The 24741-nt window shown below is 33.6% G+C and overlaps 1 protein-coding gene across 1 annotated transcript in view; it reads right to left on the bottom strand.

The window, feature by feature from the left end:
- Positions 1-24741, bottom strand: part of CBLB (Cbl proto-oncogene B) — a 223101-nt gene that overhangs the window by 3245 nt on the left and 195115 nt on the right. Inside the window, exons 15-18 of the mRNA XM_044670113.1 lie at positions 22825-22922; positions 22578-22709; positions 18157-18297; positions 12419-12538 (exon numbers count right to left, since the gene is read on the bottom strand). Coding sequence (XP_044526048.1) covers positions 12419-12538; positions 18157-18297; positions 22578-22709; positions 22825-22922 — 491 coding nt within the window. The remainder of the gene's footprint in view (positions 1-12418; positions 12539-18156; positions 18298-22577; positions 22710-22824; positions 22923-24741) is intronic.

Genomic DNA, 24741 nt, shown 5'->3' with positions numbered 1-24741 from the left:
GTAAAAGCCCTTCTCTGACTTGATCATTTACAAAAGAACTCATCTGTTCAAAGCTTGTCTCTTCTGAAGTATCTGTCAGATGCAGAGGGCATACAATAGAAATTCAAGGTATTTTTCTGTTATCTTTCTAAGGTATTTTCTTTTATTACCCATTCATTTATTGTGTGAAATGTATTAGAAAAGAAGGACTAGAGTGAGGTGAGGAAACCATTGAAGGACTATCACTGGGGAAAAATGTCATTGTATAATAATTAACAGATGTGCCTTGGTTAAGGCTTTGGCAAGAGGCTCTAGAATTTTCAAAAAAAGTGCTTTATATGATGAAGTTTCAGGTAATCTTACTGAGCAGAGGGGGAAAAGCATTTTAGGAGAAAAAATTTAATTCTCAAAACTTTTAATTAGAACTCTAGAAATTACATTATATACTGGACTCAAATGCATACTGGCATACTCAAAACATCAACTGCATAATAGGTTTTCAAAGAAACTTGATGAAAATCAAAAATTTAAACACTAAAGACTTTTAAAATCAAAGCAGGCTGTTTTGTCCTCAAAGAAGAAAACAAATAATAATAATAGCAATATAAATGATGATGACAAGAATGAAAACCTACATTTATTAAGCATTTACTATGTATGTCAGGCCCTTGCAGGGAGCTTTACAAATATTATCTCATTTGATCCTCAAAACAATCTGAGGAGGTAGAAATTTTACAGTTGAGGAAAAGGAAGGAAACAAAACAGAGGTTAAATGTCTTGCCCGGGGTCACACAGGTACTATCTGAGGCGGGATCAGATCTCATTTATCTCTTCCTCACTTTAGGCCTTATGCTGGATCTACTTTACTACTTAGCTGTCCCAGTGAATCTTCTGAGCCTCATTGCCATGTAAACTTCCATTTACCTTAAAATAGAACCAATATCACCTTTTAAGATCTTTACTCAGAAGTTGTTCTGATTCATACATTGCATCATGTATCATAAAGTAATATGGAACTGCCCAGCTTCAGGTGCTCTGAGAGATGCCAGCACCTCAGGAAGTAATTTTTCACCATTTTGTTACATGAGTTTGTTTATATTAACCAAATTCAACTAAGTATTTTAAATTTGATGTCTGACTAATCCTATTAGTCCAGTTCTTCAACATGTCAGCAGTTCCAACTGCAGACCTTTTTTAATGATAGCATGGACCAGTATTTTAAATCATATAACTTGATTTAGGAAACAAATTGAAAATAAAATGGGAGAAAAAAATAACATAAAACTTCATAGTCTAAAATAGTTCAATTATTTTTAAATGAACTTTAATTGATATCTTTTTGTTTTAAGATGGCAACTAAATATCCTACTGTATTCCTCTTCTCAGTCTTTCCAAAAGTGACAATAGTTTATATACAGTGTTTTAAAGTTGTGGTCTTTCTTATCTCTGATATTTCAGAGATAAGTCTTCTTAAATCTCTTCTTTGAGTCAAGTTCATCTATGTAGCAGTGTTATTTACTTCCTTTTGAAAATCTAGTCATTCTTCAATGGGATTTGGTACTATGAAATCTTAAATCTTCCCTCTTTCCACTTATTATGTATATCCTTGGGAAAATCATTTAGTTTCTCAAATTTTCTACTTACTATAACTATAAGATGGGGATGTTACTACTAATGACTATTTAGTAGAGGATAGAAAGGATTAATTAATGTCATCTGCAATATAAGTGCTAAGGAGACCAGACCATTAACAAGAGGGAAATTATTTTATATCTATTGATAATTACTATACCCCAAAAGCTAGAGAACAAAAAATACTGCCAATTATCCTAAAGGTCATGTGATGGAGGAAAACACAAGATTGACTATAAACCTCTACTTCTATACCAAGTTCCCAGTCAAGCACAGTATCAATAAGCAAGAACTGTTCATCAGAAGAAATGTAAAGATTTCTTTAACAATCAGGGATTCTGAGTTGATAATTAAACTGGTATTTAGCAAACCAAACTGAAAAGCCATTTCTTTAACATTGTAGCATAGCCACTTATAAAGTGCCTCCCACCAAATACAAGCTGTTCCATGATAAAGAATCTTACTCATTAATTTTTAACAATGCCCTCCAAGAGTTTCAAAGTACCAGACATCACATGATCATCCAAGTTAATGGGCTTGGAAAACCTTAATCACCTCCAAATCCTTTTCTCTTATAGCTTTTGTCATGTGATATATAAGACTTAATTCTAAAAGTAATGAGGTTGTTATTGTTTTAAATATAAAGTATTTAGGCATCCAAATGAAAGGGAACCTTTTCAGTCACCATGGAAGTCAAATGAAGATGCTGATAAAATTTTCATCATCAAAACACATCTTTGAGTGATATCTATGGTAACTGATTCTTAGAAGCCAATCTTATTTAACAGATTTGCCTCTGAACTCTTTGCATCTCTTTCAAAAAATCAAAATTCATGAGACAGAGATTTTTCATTAATGAGAATACTCAGAAGAATTTCATGTAGGCTTCTCTAAGAGGAGGTACAAAAATGTTTTCAGTAATGGCAATATTGTTGGAATAACTGCACAGTTTCCCAAGATAATGACTTTAAAGGCGGCAGTATTTACTTGGATGTATAAATTCTGGTATGTTTGTTTAAACAATGGCCACAATACTTTAGAGTCACACCTTGCATAAGTGTTTTCCAGTTGATTTACTTTCCTAATTATATTTTGCTTTGGCTAAGGTGGGAGTCATTTTTCATTCACTGAGGACATACCAGTAAAGGAAGGGTGGACTAGAAAAGTGCTGGACAGGATGAGGAAGCCCAACTAGGATAAAATGTATTTTAACAAATCTAGACAGACAAATTAAGGGCTGAATTAATATGCTGCTATTTTACAGACAAAGAAAGCAAGGGACATAAAGGTTAAGTGGTTTGTCAAAGGTTACACAGACTATGATGACCAAGAATGCAGGTCACCAGATTCCTAACCCAATCTTCTTTGTTAAATAGGTATTTCATTCTTTAATCATTTTTATAACCTTCATCAGTCTCAGTCAATGCAATTGACTGCAATTATCAATGAGCATAGAAACCTAGAGCACTGAAGCCTCCATTTTATGTCTTTGGTCTTCCTCATATCCCTGGGATCCCTGACCAGATTAGAATTTGGAAGTAATCTTAATTCTGCCAAGAAGTCTAAATATTTGACAAGTTCAAGAAAGGGTATAACTTTTATCTTTCATCTTCCTTATCAGTGTGCTCTCATTCTACTCAGACCCTCTGACAAGTAATTCAAGGCCATAACTGAAAAATGTGTACATTTGTTCCTTTCATAGTCATAGAACTTACTCATTATTTTTTTCAGTTCCTGTAAAATGTGAGTTGGAAATTGTTTCAGAGTTCTCTGTTTAGCAAGATGAACTCTGCTGGCTAGAAATCTCTCTCTAAGCAAAATTACTTGTAACATAAGGAACAAGTTTCTGATAGACTTCAGCTAAAAGGAAGGCTATTTTTTTCCATGGTGGATAACATTATGTGCACTATTGGGATTTTTTTTTTCAACTTAATTACTGGATATATGTAGAGAAAAAGGTAACAAGCAATGGAAAAGAAAAGCAGAAAGAAAAAAGCATATCTCTAGGAAGGAAAATAAAGATCCTTTTCCCATTTTCCCCTACTTGATAGTACCTTTTTCATTTTCAAATTAGACCTTTTTAAAAAACTCTTCTGTATAAATGCTGTTAATCTTTCAGCAGATTATAAATTCCTTGAATTTGGCAAGATTCTCTTTTTGTCTTTGTGTCATCAAAGTCTGGATCCGTGCCTTACATATGATGGATGCTATGTTTATTGTATTGAACTGAACGTGTTATAGACTCACCATGGATAACATGACCCTCTATGGCTGTTAAAAATTCACTATGATCCCAAGCAAATTTGATCAGAAATTCTGAAAAGTTTTGTTCCATTAGAGTGAAATTAACACCTTGTTTCTTCATGGAGCACCATACATTAAAAGAATTCAAAGGGCAGCTAGGTGTCTCAGTGGATAGAAAGCCAGGTCTGGGGGCAGGGGACCTTGGATTTAAATCTGGCCTCAGATTTAGCTGTGTGACCCTGGGCAAGTCACTTAACAGAAAGGCCTTGCCCTTCCAACTTTTCTCCCTTGTAACCAATACTCAGTATTGATTCTAAGACATAAGGTAAGTGTTTAAAACAAAACCAACAACAAAAAAAGGAACTCATGATCTCCTATATTAAAATTTCCTTTGAAATGTTACTAAATACAACAGCATATCAAATATTAAATCTGAATACATAAAATTTAATATATGTATATATTGGAGTAGTACATATTCTAAATATACATATTCATTATATGTTCAAGTATATACTGAATGCATTCATTTTGAATATATATTTATTATACATAAAGACAATTTAAAATAAACCAAATTATATGAAATATACTTCAAAGCTTTCCCAACTTTATTAACACAGCTGGAAGACAAAATAAAGACGTTTTAACTTTGTTATTGTTTGGTCATTTTAGTCAAGTCCTATTCCTCATGACCTCTCTTTTGGAGTTTTTTTGGCACAGATACTGAAGTGATTTGTAATTTCCTTCTCTGGCTCATTTCATATATGAAGAAACTGAAAATAAGGTTAAGTGACTTGCCCAGGGTCACACAGCTTAATAAGTGTGAGGCCAGATTTGAATTCAATATGATGATACTTCCTGATTTCAAGTCTGGCACTTCTATTCACTACACCAACAAGCTGCCCTCATTTTAATAACTTATGGTAAAAAAGAGAGTCTTACAAGTATGTTTATGTGAGACATACATAGGGTGAAGTGCTTAACTGTTTACATAATAAAACACAGGTAAAGTCTGTATTATAAATGAAGACTTCTTAGTCTTAGTTAAATGCTCTTTTTGCTAAGAATAAAAAGGTCGGGGTAAGGAGGGATTTTGTAATAAATCCAAGCTGTAAAGTTATTTGAAGAGAATAGGAAGGTAAAAATGGGATGCAAATTTAACTGATTTAAGGACATAAGGGACCCTACATGCCCTATTGCTGTACCTTTATGAATTCTACAGTAAGAAAAGAATAGTTAATTCTAGAATTAATTTATTCAATAAGTTGGAATTACTACCACCATAAAAACAACCTTCCAATTATAGAAGGACATGATTTAGCATGCAGTTTTCATTTAATTCAAATTAAAATCCTGATATACATCATGGTAAAAAATTATGATAGTTAAAGTTGAGGATATAACATATGATTTTAGGAGTACTTTCAGACATAGTTCCAGAAGGAAAATATATAGGTATGAAAGCAGTATTTATAAGCAATATGTGCTGAATATTACAAGTACTGAAGTTATTAATTAAAAAAGAAGCAGTCTGGAAGAGAGTGATGTTATGGTGTCAATTTAGTAGCATAAAATTAACACTCCATAATATTGTTGAGTTTTTTTACTTTTGATCAAGAACCTTAAAACACACTATTTCCCTTTAAAGGATTACCACTAAAAAGTATGCAGAACTGACAACCCTTATGTGAAATGCACCCAAGGTTGCCAAGTGAAATGGAAATAAGTTGAAAACATTTGATCCTAATATCAAATTCATCTGATGTCTATTGAAATAAAACAGGGAGATATTTCTATACTACTAAAGGAAAATAATAAAGATACTGGCACCATGGCACTGAGGATAAAGAGCTAGGCCCAGAAACAAGAACTGGGTTCAAGTTGCATCCTTGACATATAAGGGGCACTGAGACATTGAACAAGTCATTTAACTTCTTGTTCTCTATTAAGCCTTTTTCTACTTTCCAGACACCCCACCACCACCACCACTACCATCACATTGTCCATCATCCTCAAACATTATGGAAAAGGTGTGATCTGCTTTGTAGAGAGAGTTCCCTATACCACTGATAGCACAGGTTTGCCTGATCTCCAAATAGGAAAATATTTATTCCAAGATAGATGTGGAAGGACTTATATTTTGGATGTTACTTTGTAGTGAATTTTAATTATAAACTGGAATTTTCTTAGAATATGATCATAAGCTTGAAAAGTATAATGCGCTCAGCTTTTTTCAAACAATTAAAACTGTGGTATAGAAAGGACTACCATATGCAAAAATGCATGCATCTAGGAATAAAATTCCTTTTGTGTATTCCTTACTTAAAATTTCCTTGGAATAGACTTCACAGTGACAAGAATAATGTTTTCTAAGAACTTTAATGAGAAAAATTATGGAAAATTGTGGGAAAATGTGTTAAGGCTTTATTGTGCATGTAGCTGCATGCATGTATACATAAATCATAAAGCACACAGACTCTTTGGATATGGAGATAAGAGCAAAGATTTTACAAATTAGATTGCAAAGCATTTTTTAATCCTTCAGAAAAAGTCCTTCCACAGATATGAGCTATATAAATATGAATCATTATCATTTATTTAAGGAACCATAAAAGAAGAAATTGGGTTTGAAAGGTACAGCAATCATACCCAAATTCTCATCCCATCATCTCCAAAAGGAGAGAATAAAAACATTAGTCACAGCAAATAAGAGCTATTAGAATCTCAATGGCAAATAAGCATCCAGTCTCAGTGTTTCATAAGAAAAGAACTAATCTGGAAGACAAACTCAATTTCTCCACTGGTTTATAAAAGTCTATGATTAACTAGAGTACAGAATGGTAAACCTCTGATCTACATAGGAACAAAAGCTCTAAAAACGCACTCAAGAAAAATCTGTCTGAGGTCTGAAGTTTTGCTCTCCTACTCAATTAAATGTGGAGGGAGAAAGGTTTTAAAGCCACAAAGAAATCTCAGAGACTGTCTAGCACAAAACTCTACCCTTTGCAGATAAATTGAGTCCCATACAAAGGAAGAGATTTTCCTAAAATCTCATATTTTGTAAGAAGAAGTCTGAACCCTGGTACTCCAACCCCAAATTCAAGGCTCTTTTGAATAATTAGTGAAGAAAATTAAATGCCAATAAAAACAAACCTCCTTTATAATTCTCCTAAGGTCTACAGGCCATCACTGTCACACCTCTTGAAAACAGAAAATATTACTTATGAATAGTGTACTGGTAGTATTGATTATAAACTATAAATTTTATAGAAATAGATCGTAATGTAGCAAAGCAGATGCCCAGAGTTCTCAGTCCTCCTTACAAAATGAACTAATGTTTATTTGAGAAGAAAAGTGTCTTGGTAATGCACATGCTGATGAAAGAAATTCCCAAGGAAAATTGAATCCTTTATTTTCTCTCAAAAAGAAAAATTTACCCTAACTTTGTCAACCAAATTATCATCCTTATTCCATTATTCAACATGACTATGGCTATATCTTTATGTCAGGAATAGATATTTTCTTTGAAATAGTTTAAAAAATGAAATTCTTTGCATAAATGACAGTTTTCCATTTTTGCCACCCCTGCAAAATAGTTATTTGTTCCTTGTTTTACACAGTGTGAAAATCCAGGAATATTTCATTTATATAAGTGTTCGTTCACAAACCCAGGAAATTATTCCATGGATTTTGCTTTCTTTTCTCCATGATGGGCTTATGCTACCTTCACCTAATCAAGTTTGTGAGGCCATTTTATAGGGAGGTCAGATTAAATGGCTGCTGGTCCAAATCCAGGTTTCTAAATTTTATACTATTCAGAGCCCAGATTTTGTGTGAAGATCTAGTTTTGTTCTCACAGAGCAGACAGTAAAGGAGCCATGGATTCTGGGGTTATTGGTCACAAACATTTCCATAATTTGGATATTTTTATTTTACTCTTTAAAGTGATTGTGCCTTTCGATGACTTGCAAAACTAGCAAAATATTTGCATAAATATTCATTCACAAAATACAGCTGTGGTTTCAAAATACGGAAGATGCAAAATTTTTAAATCATGTTATTTTGAAAGAATAAGTAATTTTTTTCATTTGTTACAATTACATTTTGACAATACTTAACTCTTTCAGAAACAGAGAAAATAAGAATATTTAAACTAGCTACCAAGCTGGTGGTGTTCTTTCCCCTAGTAATTGCAGCCTTGATAAACTCCAACTCAGTTTGGCTCAATTTGCCCTCTCCTAGGTTCTTCTTTCTCCTAATAGGTAAAAATAGGAGACCACATTTGGGAAGGGTTCAAAGTTTTCTTCCCACTTCTTTTCGCTCCACCAATCAATGAGGGTGTGAGAGGGGATTCCCTTCAAGTTTCTTCTAGTTTCATATGTCAGAAATTTATTATTACTGATTGATTATATTTTGATCTATATTATTATCTATATTATATTATAGATAGATATATTATATATACATATGGATAATATATATTATCTGTAACAAAATGCTTAGAAATTGTTAAATACAATGTAAGTATCAATCCAGCAAGGGGAGAGTTGTTTTTTTTTTTTTCCTTTTATCTTTTTTCAGGTGAGGTGTCTCTCTCTCTTTTTTTTTTTTAATTTTTTTTTTAATTTTAAACCCTTAACTTCTGTGCATTGACTTATAGTGGAAGAGTGGCAAGGGTAGGCAATGGGGGTCAAGTGACTTGCCCAGGGTCACACAGCTGGGAAGTGTCTAAGGCCGAATTTGAACCTAGGACCTCCCATCTCTAGGCCTGGCTCTCAATCCGCTGAGCTACCCAGCTGCCCCAGAGGTGTCTCTTTTTAAAAAATGTATAATTACAATAGATTTGCTTAGTTAGACGCAAAAGTAAAGCTGATTTAATTTTAGAATTATTAATGATTATTATCAATACTAATAAAAGCATTTATATAGTGTTTACCATAAGACACCATGCTAAGCACTTTACAAACATCTCATTTGATCCTCACAACAACTCTGGAAAGTAAGTAATATTATTAATCTCATTTTTCAGCTGAGGAAAATGAGACAGAGAAATTAAATGACTTGTCCAGGGTCACATAGCTAGTAAATATCTGGCATGGGATATTTACTCAGATTTTCCTAATTCCAGGCTCACTGCACCACCTGGCTATCTTAGAATGCCTTTATTGCTATAGTTATAGGTTTTCTGGCACTTCCTATGTTGCCTCCATTTTTATTTGATAGTGTGTATACTCAGACCACTTTTATTTAAATAAGTAACAATAAATTCTTATGCTTATGCTTTAATCTTTGATTAGAATTTTAAAAAATCAATATATTGCCTCAGATTCCAAAGCATGGTTCATGGCCTAAATTATTTGGGGACTGCTAGATTAGATTATCACCTAGGTGTTTCTATAGCTCTGAAATTCAACACTTTCTTAAATACATACTAAAAATAGATAAATCAGAGGAACAGATTATGGAGGCCACTTCTGAAATATTAATCAATAGAATAATTCATTCAGATAGTAAAATGAACCTTTCCTTAGCCAGCATACCTCTCTACCCTATGGGAATAAAAATAACTCACAAAAATAAACTATCAGAACATCTGATAAGATACAACTGAGTATTATTATGGATGCAATGTTTTGTTGCTCAGTTAAGCAGACTGTGCCTTGTGTATGAATTGTTTTTTTTTATATTACTTATGCATTTGCTTTAACAGAAATACCTGTGATATTATTTCCTTTGCTTTATTATTACTAATTAAATGGTTGTTTTTAAGATCTAAAAGTTTCATTTTGAGTTTCTAACTGTGTAAATAGAAATAGATCAGTGGGGGCTCAAACTCTAACGTGCTGAGTAGAGGAAATACATTACTCCTGTTAAGGGCTATTCCTAGGTCTTTTAGAGAATCTGAATGTAAACAAATGGTCCTGCAAATCTCAATCTTCTACAGAATAAGCTAGAGTAAATGAGCTAGCTCAGGGAAGGAGAACTTAGTCTATGTGAGAGGACTGAGGTGCTATAATGGATGTGCCCACCCCAAGTATTATTTACATAAAGTAATTAGAATGACTTTGAAAACCAATCTCATAACATTATAGTCAAATCATGCAATCTTGCCTAAAAATTGGCATAAGGATTAGTTTACTCCCCTTGAAATCTGTACTAATGTCCTAATGAACATTCCACGACTCATTTTACTGGACATTTGTCTTTCATTTCAATTATAAATCAAGATTAATAACATGTCCTTTGCAATAGCTCTCAGAAAACAACAACAACAACAACAACAACAACAACAAAATAGTGGTTACCCTTAGAGACTAGGCAGTCAATTTTATTATTAGCTCACAGATCATTGTTTCTAGTTAAGGCTTCTTTCAAGGGAATGAAATGTACCCAGGCATTTCTAAAGCAACTAAATATTCATATTTGCAATTGTCAGGTTTGGCAACGGATAATTTGTGTAACGCAGAAGAACATTTTTAACACCTCTAAAACTTTTCAAATTCAAGATTAGCCAAATACAACATCAAAAGCTACCAAATAGTACTATAGACACTATGTCCTTGCAACTCAAAAGGATGTTTTAATAGAAATGTTATAAAGAAATCTGGAAGGACTTCAAGATTTTTGGAATGGAAAGTATGAGGGATGTCTTGAGCTATAAAAATTGCTAGTTTGCTTGTAACTATAACGGCTATAAACATGCACAAGGAAACAACAACAAATCAGCTATATCATTGAAATTTAAAAAATTTAAATGTATGATTTTGAATTTAATAAATAGAATAATTGAACTAAATAACTGGTGTTCATTCTACTATTTATTGAAAACTTATGATGTATAAAGTACTGTGGAGGATACAAAGGTGTATTCCTTACCCACAAGGTGATTATATCCAGTGGGAAAAGTACAGTCTTCACCCATATGTGGATAATGCTGCATAAATTCATAGAATTTATGTGTTCATAGAATTTCATAGAATTCATAGAATGCTTTGTGACTGAATTCTAAGTCATTTTACCACTGTCCCACTAAGAAAGAAGTACAAATTAAACAGATTTGGTTTAGTTAGAAGTTACTTTTCACTTCCCACATAACTACTTATAAGTTGTCAATGCTCTCTGACTTCTGGGTGTTCCATGGTTTCAGCAAGTAGATTAAACTCTAAATACAATGCTGAGCTGTCTAAGGGAAGGGAGGCTTAGAGCTATTCTAAGGTTAGATCACAGCAGAGCAGAAATAAGAACAAGAGATTGAAATTAGAGATAGGAAAATAAGATTTAGACTGACTATAAAGAAAAATTCCCATTAGAACTACCTCAAAGAGACAACAGATGCCTCAGTTCATAGGCTCTTTATCTACTCTTTAGAGATTCTGGAGAGATGATTACTGTTCAGATATGGGTTGAATTATATGATATCTAAGGTGATTATAATAGTATTTGCATAATTTCCTGAACAAATTTCTAAGAAAATTATATTCCTGAGCTTTTTTTTTTTTAAACCCTTACTTTCTGTCTTAGCAATAACTCTAAAACAAAAGAGAAAGGGCTAGGCAAATGGGGTTCAGTGACTTGCATAGGATCACAGAGTTAGGCGGGGTCTGAAGCCACATTTGAAACCAGGACCTCCAATCTCTAGGTCACTATGCCACCCAAGTACCCCTGGTTCCTGAGCTTTTAACCTTCTACTTCTAAACTCTACAGAATCTCTATTCATCAAATCAGCCCAGAATATTTTATACCCCATGGTTTGAGGTGGTAGAAAAAGCATCAGAAAAATAGTTAATAGGTTCAAGCCCAAACTTTGCCTGTGACTTGCTTTGTGACTTTGTAGCTTACTATTTGTATGCCTCAGTTTCCTCATCTGTAAAACAAAGATGATGGGCTGGAATATTTCCCAGGGTTCTTCCTTTTAGTTTTAAAAGTGTGATCTCATAAAGTATTTTTCTTATATTTAATTCCTTTTCCCACATGCTAATTTCATGGACTCAGGGACAGAAATTACTTTGAAACTTATATAGTCCAACCCTAAACCTATTTTAAGAGTCTCAAGATTAAAAAGATAGTAAGTAGCACACGTGAGATTCAGATGTGAATCTTTTGACTGTAATTCATTGCTCTTTTCAGTATACAGTATACAGGACTTCAGAATCTTAATGTTTCCTCATCTTGACCTTTAATAATCATCATCCCCAAATGGCTTTCAAATCTTGGTCAGAGGTTGGGAGTACCTTCTATTCAAATGATATAATGGAGTTCAAAATATTTTGAAAAGCAAAAATATTTCAAGGATCTGTGATTACACTGGTATAGGTGACTTCTTCTGATGCATTCATTAGATCATCATTACATCAGATCAGAACTTGATAACTTCATAAATGGCTTCCCAGAACTAAGAGCAATACAAAAATATGTTACAGAAAAATTCATCTCCATGATGCCATGGTACTGATAACCCCTCTCCGCACTTGGTAAAGATAGTCCACTGACAAAACATCACAAGGATGATAACAAAAAAAGCACTATAAAAATTCAGTTATTACACCTGTAAGCAACTCACCTGAAGATGAAGGAAGCTGATCATAGTCTTGGGATGTCCTATTCGTTTTGACATTTTCACTTGCTAATCTTCGAGCAGGAGGCATAGGTACTAAGCCATTTGATGGATCAAAAAAGGGATCTTTAAAATAAAATAAATATAACATTTAAATGAAAAACAGTGGAAATAATCACTTTTATTTACTAGCATTCTTCACACACACCCTACCCTTAAAATCATCAAAAGCCTTATGCCTTTTTTATAAGCTAATTAGTCCAGGCTTGAAAACCAGCAACAAAACTAAATTAGAAACAGTAATAAACACTATTTTCCAAGCTGTCAATATAATCTCAGATTCATTTCTTCCTCAGGAGACATTCTCAATATTGACTACTGATGGGATATGCATATATTCGATTTCTGTTAATTAGCCATAATGCCCATATAAGTAAGAATGAAACTTTTAAAATCTAGCATTATAACTTAGTATTGAGCTATTAAGTCTGGGTAATGGGCTCAGGCTTCCTTATACTTACATACAAAGGTAATTTATTAGAAATTTTGATATTTTTCCTGCAAAGTCTTGAATATTATATAAAATATGATTATGTCTAACTCTGGTGGTTAGGATCCGGGGGGGCGGGGGGGTGGCAATGGGGAAGGGAAGATTAGTCTGAATTATTTTATTTTATGAATCATTCTAGATTTCATTGATTTTTAATGTAGGGAAAGACCTCAGAAGTAATCTAATTCAATTCCCTCACTTTACAAAGGAGAGAAATAATAACCAGGGAGGAGAAATGCTTTACTCAGAGACTCTCCTAGTCATCAGCAGAAATGACATTAGCCCTCAGGTATCCTGATTCCAAGCCCAGGGTCCTATCTATGACTCCATTCTGCCTCTCAGTTTTATTACTTTTAGCTATGTAAAGAAAATGGAACTAAAAATTAAAAATGTATTTTCAAGAAGTCCTATAAGGTCAGCTTTAATACAGAACTCTTTTGAACTCATGAGGTCTCTGTGATCTCAGTAAGAATATCTAAATTCATTTATTCTCTAGCTTCCTTATTGAAAATAAAACATTAGTTACCCCCAAAAGAAGTTTTTTCTGTTTAAGAAGTTTGAGCTCATACCATAAAGTGCTTTTTTACTCTGTCATCAACAATATGCAATTCAGAGATAAGAGAGAATAAAAGTTAAAGATGAGCATTCTATTCTTCCTAAGCTACCAATTTTCTGTCTTTGAACAAAGTACTAACATTGCTTATTTCAAAATTTGAAGATGTAGGAGTCATACAAATAAACAAATTAGATCATAGTATTTACAAATTCCACCTTACCAAATATCAAAAGTGTTGTCCCATAATTTTGAAATAACCTGATAAATGATGTTGATTTAACCCCACCACACAATTTTACTAAGAGTTCAACACCGAATCCATTTCTAGAAGCAAGGACTGCTTTATATCTTGCTAAGTCAGGGCTGTCCACATCCCAAGAAAATTAAGCATTGTGCTGAAGGAGTATATGCTACTCCCTAGTATTTCACATTCAGGGCTTAAAAGAGAACAACAGATATATGACTCATTTGGTAAGAGAGACTTGAGCCTAGTATTACACAATTGCCAACTAATTTTATACATTTAGTATAGTAATATTTTTATACATTTAGTGTAGTAATATTTACAAAGCATGTATTTTGCATACATTTTTTAGTGACTCTGTAGGACTATGTGTATTATATTATCTTCATTTAAAAACAGAGAAACTGAGGCTCCAGGAGGAGGGAGGGAGAAACCTTTATATACTCATACAGCTGAGTTAAATGGCAGAGTGGGATACAAATGCAGGTTCTACTGTCTTTCTGTCATAACATATTATCTTACTAATATGGAATGGCTGAAAGGCAGCAAGGATTATTAAAATATTATTTTCTAAATAACAATCTGGACGCAAAACAAAATTGAAACAATTTACATTTTTTTAACACGATGTAATAACATACACAAGACTCAACGCAGAACAATATTACTCGTGTACTCTCTCTCGAATGAATGTTGCTTAGGGGAGTGGTTTAAGATGGTAATAGTACTGAGGGGTCAAATATAGTAAGAGATGACACACAGTCAATTAATATATAACCTTGCCCTATTCCTCATTCTTTCTCCTCCCTAAAGTCTCCCTATCTGTCCCTCTCCCTCCCTTCCTTCGAAAGGAGTATAACTATTCCTCTGCTATAGAGTTCCCTGAAGAACATTCTTGAGAAAATCTGGGCCTAAAACAGGGTAAGAACAACTTGGATTTAAAAATCCAACCATATTTTGGGGTTTTGGTTTTATAAGATTACTCACAAAAATGAACAATATGGAAATGTTTTGCATGATAACACATATATAACCGAGATCAAATTGCCTGTCAGTACCAGAAGGGGGAAGGGAGAGAAATTCAATCATGAAACTTAGGAAAATTTGCGTGGAAATTTGTGATAATATGTAATTGTTTTAAAAAATTAATATAAAAATAAATAATAAATAATAAATAAAAACTCAAACTTAGTTAAATGGTCCTGAAGTTTTATATTTTAAAAGAGGAAAAAAAACTATAGAATAGAGAATTATTTTTAAAATTATGAGATTGTGAAAGAATATAAAGACAATATATGTCAAAATTAGCATTATTGTGAAAATTTGAGTAATAAAAAATTATGAAAAAATGCTTTGATTATGTGCAGAATACCTCTAATTTTAATTTGCATCATGTATCTGCTATAGTTTTACATAGTATTAAAAACAACTCAATAAGGGAGGTGCTAGAGTAAGAAAATAATATTTATCCATGTTAAAGAGATGAGGAAAGTAAAGGTGACCATATGATAAAATGCACTTAAGTTTTGACAATGTCACATGGATGGTAAGTGGAAGTCAAGCCGTGAGCACAGGTTTTCAGATTCCAACCCTACTATTCACATGCCTTTGACCCTTAGTTCTTATTGATTCTTCATGCTTAATGGACTTTTATAATGAATTATAATGGATGGTGAGCTAAAAATATATAAAACAAAATGGTAGAAAATATTAAAAGATAGAATGCTTATTAAAATTTTCTATTCTATAAAAAGAATGGAAATGTCAAAAACAAAGAAAGTTTTAAAAATAAGACATTATAATTATTCAAACTTAGTACCTGGCTCAAACCAAAGACATTTGGTCAATCCCACAGAAGGTGACTGATAAATATTTGCTGAATGAATTCATGTAGACTGAACCAGTAGTTTTGGGTAAGAGAAATAAACACTTAAAAAAACCCCTGTTCTTTCGATCTGACTGCAGGAAAAGAACATGTATGTACTGAATGTTATTGATAGCATTATACGCCCCTACTTAATTTTTTCCTTTCCCTTTGTGTCTTACTACAACTACAGAAAAGAAACAGGAACTTTAAGAGCTATGAGTTTTCTAATTACAAACTAATGTTTTTCCTCTAGTCAGCTCAAATCACCTAAGCAAAATGAAGTATGAAGTTCCCTTCTCATGGTTAAGACGTTAAGTCATAGCCAGTAGCTGAGAGATAATCTACAATGAAAGAAATAGGGATGGTTGGTGCCAGCTAAGTTCTAAAACCAAAAGTTTCAGAAGCATTTGAGCACCAACTTATATTCAGAATGAGTTGTTTTAAAAAAAAAAAGTTAAAATGTAGGGCTGAGTACAAAATATAAGTGCTCAATAAATTGATCACAATGAAAGGCACACTGAGCAAAATATGAGTCTGTGCCTTACTATTTTTTTAGAGGGTTTGGTCAAAAAATGCCTGGGTAGCTAAGTAGAACAGTGGATAGTGCTGGTCCTGGAGTCAGGTAAACTCATCTTTGTGAGTTCAAATCCTGGCCTCAGACACTTAATAACTCTGTGTGACCCTGGGCAAGTTACTTAACTCCGTTTGCCTCTGTTTCCTCTGCTACAAAATGAGCTGGAGAAGGAAATTTTAAAAATTGGATATGAAGTATGAGCTCATCAATTGGGGAGGCAGGATATAACTATGGAGTATGAATCTACTAACACCCAGAGATAGCGAATGAGAGGAATTAAGAGAAACTTTGGGAAATTTACTTAAATTGATATAGCACAAAGTGAGGAGACTCAGGAAACTTGTATACAAAAAGACCATAATAATGGCTCACGGAGAAGATGTCACAATTCATAATGATGCAACTAATCTTGATTCCAAAGGTTTGGTGTTGAAACAAATATATATCCTCTTCTCAAAAGAGAGGTGGTGGGTTATGGAAAGAAGCACTCAATGGTCAATAAAGGCAGTGAGTTCTGCTTAAATCTCTTTGTTACAAAGTATGCTCTATTGTTTGAAGCAGGTTATAAGGAAGTAACAGTAACATAAAAGAACAATGATATAAAAACAAGCATCAGTGAGCATCTTTTTTTAACAGTTTGTTATGGGGGTAATGTAATAACTTTTTGATGTAGAAAAATAGAAAATATGAAAAATGACGCTAATTTTTGCCAAACTGCTTAAATTAAACAGCTGAAGCAGAACACTACCACCACTTTGTGGCAATATATTCAAATTGCAGGTCATTTTGTTAAGCAGTGAACTAAACCAATTTGGAAGATTAAATGGTAACATGAAAATATGAAGTGGCAGTAAATGTCACAGTGCTTGAGTAACCTTTCCAACAAATTTGCTCATACTTTTTCAATTACAATATCAAGTTAAAATAAATAAAATTCTTAGTGAGAATGACAGTCTGCTAAGGGAAATCACTTTAGTATAACAGACTTTATTTTAAGGTACCCTTGCTCTAAAACATTAGCATGGAACTTTTAGTTTTCGTGGCTTTATATGATTGGTTTGAGAGAAAAAGAGAGAGAGAGAGAGAGAGAGAGAGAGAGAGAGAGAGAGAGACTGTCTGTGTTTGTAACACAACACGGATAATGTTAGTTTATATACTTGTTTCTGGGAGTCCACAATTTGAAAACAAAACACTACATTAATTCTTCTTTAAAAAGACACTTAATTAGGGGAAAGTTGGTGGCTCAGTGGATTCCGAGTCTGGCCTAGAGGCAGGAGGTCCTAGGTTAAAATCTGGCCTTAAGACACTTCCTAGCTGTGTGACCCTGGGCAAGTCATTTAACCCCTATTGCCTAGTCCTTACTGGTATTCTGACTTGGAACCAATACACAGTATTGATTCTAAGATGGAAAGTAAAAGTTTAAAAAAAAAACAATTAAAAATCATTACATATGATTGGGACAATAAAATGCTGAAAAATCATTTAAAAAAGTGTAGTAGGAGAAATTCCACAATCTTTTTTTAAAAACAACATAAACATTCCTTAACACAATAGAAAATTTAATACTTTTTAGTATCTACAAGTTGGAAGAATAACTGATTACTCCAAAAATCTAAAAATTGTCCTAGTTACAAATGGTGAATAAAGAGACTTGGAAGTTCAAAAGATAGGATTTTTGGCCCATGTTAGTTGCATAACCTAGAGTACTGCACTTAACTTCATCTGTCAAGTGAGAGATCAGACGAGATCTGTAAAGGCCTTTTCTAGCTCAAAAAATCCAAGATTCTAATTCTTGCTGCCTTTCCACTTTTTTTTTCTTTTGTTTCAAAAAGCAAACTTGTAGATTTTTCTCATAGCTAGACACAAGCAAATTATTAATAATTGATAGCTATCATCTCAAATAAGAGATCAATTCTTGCCCTGTTAAAGAGTTGGATGTATTTCTCCTCTTACCTGAAGGAGGAAGAAAGAGGTCATGTCCTGAGGATGGCCGGCTCCCAGAGCCAGGAGGTTTTGTATGTTCAATAAGACTAAGCCTGGCAGGAGGTGGGGGTGGTGGAAGGGAAGGGGGGAGGACATCAAAAGCATCTTCACCTGTGTTTAAAGGAAATTCAGTACCATGAGTCCAACTTTATTAAGAAAAATACAGTATCAAGCAAAAGTTATGATTGATTTTTCTCTTGCAGCTTACTGAGTCTTTCATTTCCAAGATTTATCTGGCAGTTCACTGATTCTGATAATGGAATCTTTAAGTCTGATTGCTTGTCCAGGAACTGTGTGTGTATGTATGAGTGTGTGCTAAACACACCAAGTGATTGACCTTTAATTCCAACGTGTTCTTTTCATTTCTCAGGTGAATTTTTGCAGTTTATGCAATTTTTCAGCTTGTATAATTTGCAACATGTAGCTACAAAATTTAAAATATGAATAAATAGAGTCAAACCAAGTTATTACAACTTAAATCATCCTACAGCAAAGTCTGAGTGACAAAAATGGCTTCCCATCACAATATATTGCTGCCACTCTTACTCTATTCACTAGTGATGCTGTTTTATACAACAAAAGAATGTCAACCATCCCTTTGGGTTAATTTAATAGGATTTGTTCTTCTTAGGCTGTTTCATTTTGCTCAAATTATAGCCAAAACACGTCAGTAGACGTATCCTAAAATAGGGACACATGCTAATGAAATGGTAATTCTCTTAATGAAAGAGCAGTTAAGTTTTGGAGGCATCCTCTTTTGTGTGACTCCAGGAATCATAACTGATACTTAGATACTACAGAAACAAAGTACAAATTTATCTAAATTACTGATGATTTCATTAAAAAAACATACTTTTTAAAGAAAAAAGTTCCCATGTATCTTCATCTAGGTTAAGTAGAAAACTATTATATATTGCTATATCTATATATATATAGCTAGATATAGACATATATAAATGCACGCATGTATTTTATCACACTTTCATAAAAAATATAAATCCTTTATAAGTGGCTTTATTTTTATATATACAAAAAACATATGCAGAGATCTGTATATAACTTGCTATTATACCAAAATTTATAAATTTATAAATAAAGATATTCTATCTCCCAAATCCTGTTCCAATAGTTCAGTGGTTCCCAAACTTTTTTGGCCTACCGCCCCCTTTCCAGAAAAAATATTACTTAGCCCCCTGGAAATTAATTTAAAAAAAATTTTAATAGCAATTAACAGGAAAGATAAATGCACCTATGGCCATCACTGACCCCCCCCCCCCGAATCACTGCAGCACCCACCAGGGGGTGGTAGCACCCACTTTGGGAATCACTGCAATAGTTAATTATGGCAGGGAGAGAACGCAGTGACCAAATTTTGATAGGTTCTAGAGTAGTAAAGACTTTCTGCTACCGAGTTGTTACTGAATGTGGGTCATCTGAGAACCAACTTAAGGATGTTTGGAATGGTTCTTCAACAGAGAGGAGGCCAATTACTAATAATTTTTGTTTAATCAGAAAAGCTTATAAATTCTGTCTTGTAATTAACAATCTACAATGATGGATAGAGAACTCCCATTAATGAAATAAGATTTCCCTGTGTTGAGATAATACATATCCCTACATATGAATTTATAATGAAAGTTTGCTAAAACATTATCCACCTGATAGCATCCTATAGGGCTGTAATGTGACACTACATTAGTATAAGGTTTTCTTTGTATGTAGATAGGCTCCAGTGAATGTTTTATTTTGCAGTTTTCTCTACTGTAAAACTGGAGTTTCATTTCCATCAGTCAAAAATACTGTTAAAAATGAGTCTAGAGGAGGCAGCTCAGTAGCTCAGTGGATTGAGAGTCAGGCCTAGAGGCAGGAGGTACTAGGTTCAAATCTGGCCTCAGATACTTCCCAGCTGTGTGACCCTGGGCAAGTCACTTGACCCCCATTGCCCACCCTTACCACACTTCCACCTATGAGTAAATACACATAAGTTAAGGGTTTAAAAAAAACGGGTCTAGATACATCTCTATACCTACAGACATATATGTCTAGATACACATCTCTGACACACAGGAAGGGCTTCCAAAGGCTCTCAGATCTGCTCCTCTTTGAAAGAGTGAATGGATACAGAAGAACAAAACTCCAATAGAAAGGTAATAGATGACCTAGTTACTTTATCTTTTGCATAATTGTGTCTCATAGGAGCATGGACCTAGAGCTCAAAAAGGTGACAGAGGTTGAGTCTAAGTACCTCATTTTACAGCTAAGGAAATTGAGACCCAGAGACTAAGATATTTGGTCTTTTAGTATTATTTACTTTAGTAAGATAAGTCTTTATCTTTACTAATATGATAAGTCTCTAAGACAGAATCTGAACCCAGAGCTCTAAATCCAGTGATTCACTACTCCACTAAGCCATCTTTGAGACAACCTGCAGAGATTGCTTCTATCTAAAATCCTACCAATGGCCATAGGTTCTCAGACCTACTCCTTTTAATGCTTTAATATTCATAACTTCCCCCCTGCCCCAATTTTCTTCTACTTATGTACTTGTCACTGCTGGCATAGCTGGCCTTTGAGCTCATTAGCCATGAAGTAGCAGAAGCAGAAGCAGTGGAGGCAATGATTTCAAAATTTCCCTAAGTGCAAGTTAAAAAACATATATTAAAGGGCAGCTGGATAGCTCAGTGGATTGAGAGCCAGGCCTAGAGACAGGAGGTCCTAGGTTCAAATCTGGGCTCAGACACTTCCCAGCTGTGTGACCCTGGGCAAGTCACTTGACCCCCATTGCCTACCCTTACCACTCTTCCACCTATAAGTCAATACACTGAAGTTAAGGGTTTAAAATAAAAAAAAATTAAAAAAAAACATATATTAAAATGTTTTCTTAACAAATTCTTTAAAACTGAAGTTGATATAAAGAACGGCATCAAGTTGAAGAACAGCCATATCATATCCTCTTCTTACACAGAGCTTTCCAAGAAGCTTAAAATGATACCCAATTATGAAGGTCTTTGTTCTATTAACAACTCTGAGTTAAGTAGTAGAAAGAATTATTCTTTTTTTTAACATTCTTAATGTTAAAATGTTAATCAGGGTTATGAGTGAGGTGCTTACCATCACAGGGCAAGTAAATAATTAATGAAAAATAAATGAAGGAAATAAATAAGTATTTGTTAACCACCTACTATGTGCCAGCACTGTGGAAGGGGAGGAGGAGAATAAACATATGCATGTGCAACATACTAGGTAATGTGTTGACTGCTTTACAAATATTATTTCATTTCACTGTCATAAACACTCAAGAAGAAAGGTAATATTAATATCTCCATTTTGTAGACAAAGTAAACAGGACTAAGTGACTTGGCAAGGGTTACACAATTTGTAAGTATCTGAGGCCAGATTTTAATTCAGATTTTCCTAACTCAGGACCTATTTTTATATCTACTACAATTTTTTGTTGCCATGAATACTTGCTTTATTACTCTTTAAGAAACATGTATAAAATCAGTTTCTAATCTAAAATGAGAGACTGGTGATTTACATACTTTATTTATATCTACTAATTCTTAAGGTAATAAGGAAATAAATCACAGAGGCAATATCGTATAATAAATAGAGTCCTGGGTCCTAAGAGACCTGAATTCAAGCCCCACATGTGACATACTACCTATGTGACTCTCCTCAGCTCAATGAAACAAATAATCTTTTAGGGGACCCTAGTTGCCAACAAAGCACCAACTTAGCACTGGTAGAATAGTCCTTCCTGTAACCTCTCTTTATCAATGCTAGACCCATAGGTCTAGCCCATATTCCTCTTGCAAGGGATGTAAACCATTTGACCTTTTTAAGAATTCTGCACAATTAAGCAAACTATTTCTCATGGTATACATAGAGGCCGTTAAAGAGCTCACTAAAGTAAACATCAGCTGCACATTCATTAACATCTGATTAGTTTTAAAATATCAATAGTTATTTGCATTCTATCATTAAGGAAATAATTGCAATGAAAGTCCTCTGAATTGTCTTTTATATATAGCACTTTGCACAAACTACAAATGAATATAAATATTCTACTAATTATATTACAAATAAATATATGTATATATTTCTTATGTTATAAAACAGGAGAAATATGAAATTTCTCGTGATCCTATGAGAAATTAGTATTGATTTTTCCCTCCTGCCTAATGGCTGTCTGTCTAAATAGTCAACACGAATGTTCATCTGTTGTCATGGCCATGTAAGCCTGAGAGTCACCACCACCTGTAAATCCTATCAACCTTCCAAGGAAAGGAGAGTGATTAGTAACATTTTAATTTAATGCATGTCTAACTTGAGATGCTGAAAAGATGCAATGTATTTTTAAATGTTTGTTTTATAAAAAAGTCTTCAACCTAATGGTGGGATGAGAAGATCATAATCAGAGGGCGTCCTGTTGAGTGAAGAATCATGCTTTGGATTGTCCCGGGATGGAGGTCTGGCAGGTGGTATTGGCACTGGAACAATAGCTGAATCAAAAACATCTCCTAGAGGATAATACAGAATCTTAGTGTGCTTTTAGTACAATAAGCAGACATAATTTTGCCTTTCAATTATATCATTAAAATGCTAAATATAGATAGGAAATGTTCGTGTACCCACCCTTTATATATATACCTAATTCAGGGGGGTTTGATTTCTTCAGCTCAGATGAGGAACTGTGTATTCCATTCATTATACATTGACCATTTTCACATGACCTGGGGTTAGAGAAAAAAAAATGATATGACTTTAAACTATATATCCAATTTCCAATTTATTTAAAGGTAAAAAGGATGAACGGAGGGGCAATCCCAGTGTAACATTCAATAACAAATTTTGAAAGGAAAGAGTAATTAAATATTCTCCTAAGAAAAGAAAAAGGAAATATATCTGAAGACACTTATTAATGCTTTAAAAATAAAGGGTAAAAAAATTATGAAAAGAAAGAGGTATTTTAAGAGTTAGTGTTATTCCTTAACTGAACCAAGGATTGCAATGGCAATAGAATAGAACTTAAATAATAATAATCATCAGTAAATCACTTTACTCTCAATAGGCCTTCTATAGTTATTAAACTATATATATATATATATATATATACACACTAAAAAGAACAGACAGAAAACTTTTATCCTAACCAAATGATTTAATAGGTCAATAGCTTTGCTTGCTTGATGGATTAAAAAAACAATAGGAGCCTGGTACTCTGTAGGTTAATAAATGCTTACTGATTATTATAAACATCTGAATTTTTTCCTATAATATAAAACTTTTTTTTCAAAATGAGGAGAAACTAGTTTTCAATATAAATTTAAAGTATCAAAAATTTTAATCATGGATCTAATAAATGAGGTGAGGCAAAGGTGAAGAAAGGAGTAAATATATAACAAGGAATCCAAATCAATCAATTACATGCCTACTATATGGCAGGTGATGCTAGGTGCTGAGAATAAAAAAGCCAATATGGAAAGAATCCAATCCCTGTTCTCAAATCCATATTTTTTGGGAAGAAATAATACTTATACTTTTAAGTAAATATAGAGGAAAAAGGATAGGGATGAGGACTAACAACTGAAAGCTCAGTTGGACCTTGAAGAGGGATAAGCAAAAATGAAGAGGAAACAGATCAAACACTGGGGATAGCTTGCGTGGGAAAGGGCATGGATGAGGATCATATTGTCTATGAAGAATATTAAGTAAGTTGATTTGGCTATATGTAGGGGGTACATAAGGTGGAGTGATGGGAAATAAATCCAGAAAGGTGGGTTGGAGTCAGATTATAAAGGGTTTCAAATATCAAAGAGAATTTCTATTTTAGGCTACAAGCAATTCTGAGCCCTTAAGGCTTCTTTAAGCAGGTGAATGACCAATATCAATTTGGCAGTTTTGTATAGGATGGATTGTTATGGGGAAAGGACTCAGGGAGACTACTTAGGAGGCTATTGTAGTAATGCAAGACAAAATATTTGATACAAATAAAAAGGGGATAAATAGGAAAGAAGCTTTGGAGGTAAAAATGACAAGATTTGGCAAATTACTGGATATGGAAGCATCAAAAAAAAATCAGTGTGTTGGCTGAAGGTCATGTAAAGTTATTCATATAAGGCCTTATAGGTAATATGTAGTAAGTCAAATTTTTAATGCAAGTTTCCCTTTCACTACAGACTGACAAATCCAATCACTCTTCTTTTGATGCTTACTACCTCCATGACTTTGGACAAATCACTTCTATCCTTAGACTTTACTTTTCTCTTCTGTTAAAAAGGAGAAAAACAATGTTGGAGTAGGGGAGTGGTAGTTAAGGATTGGGTTAGATGGCTTCTTTGATCCCTTCCAGCTCACAGGATCTTAAATACTAAGGCGAAAAGAATTCTGACATGATAGTTTCTTTTATTTTTATTGGGAAACTATTCCTTCTCAAGTCTGAAAGTATGAATAACATCATTATTTGATCAGTCGATAAATGTTCACTAAGCATCTACTAGGCACCAGCCACTGTATTAAGCACTGAGAGTACAGGAAAGGCCAAAGACCCAA

This window comes from Gracilinanus agilis, chromosome 3 (assembly GCF_016433145.1).
Source record: "Gracilinanus agilis isolate LMUSP501 chromosome 3, AgileGrace, whole genome shotgun sequence".
NCBI classification, from domain to species: Eukaryota; Metazoa; Chordata; class Mammalia; order Didelphimorphia; family Didelphidae; genus Gracilinanus; species Gracilinanus agilis.
The sequence above is the reverse complement of the archived record's forward strand: the minus strand, read 5'-3'. Positions and strand labels throughout refer to the sequence as shown.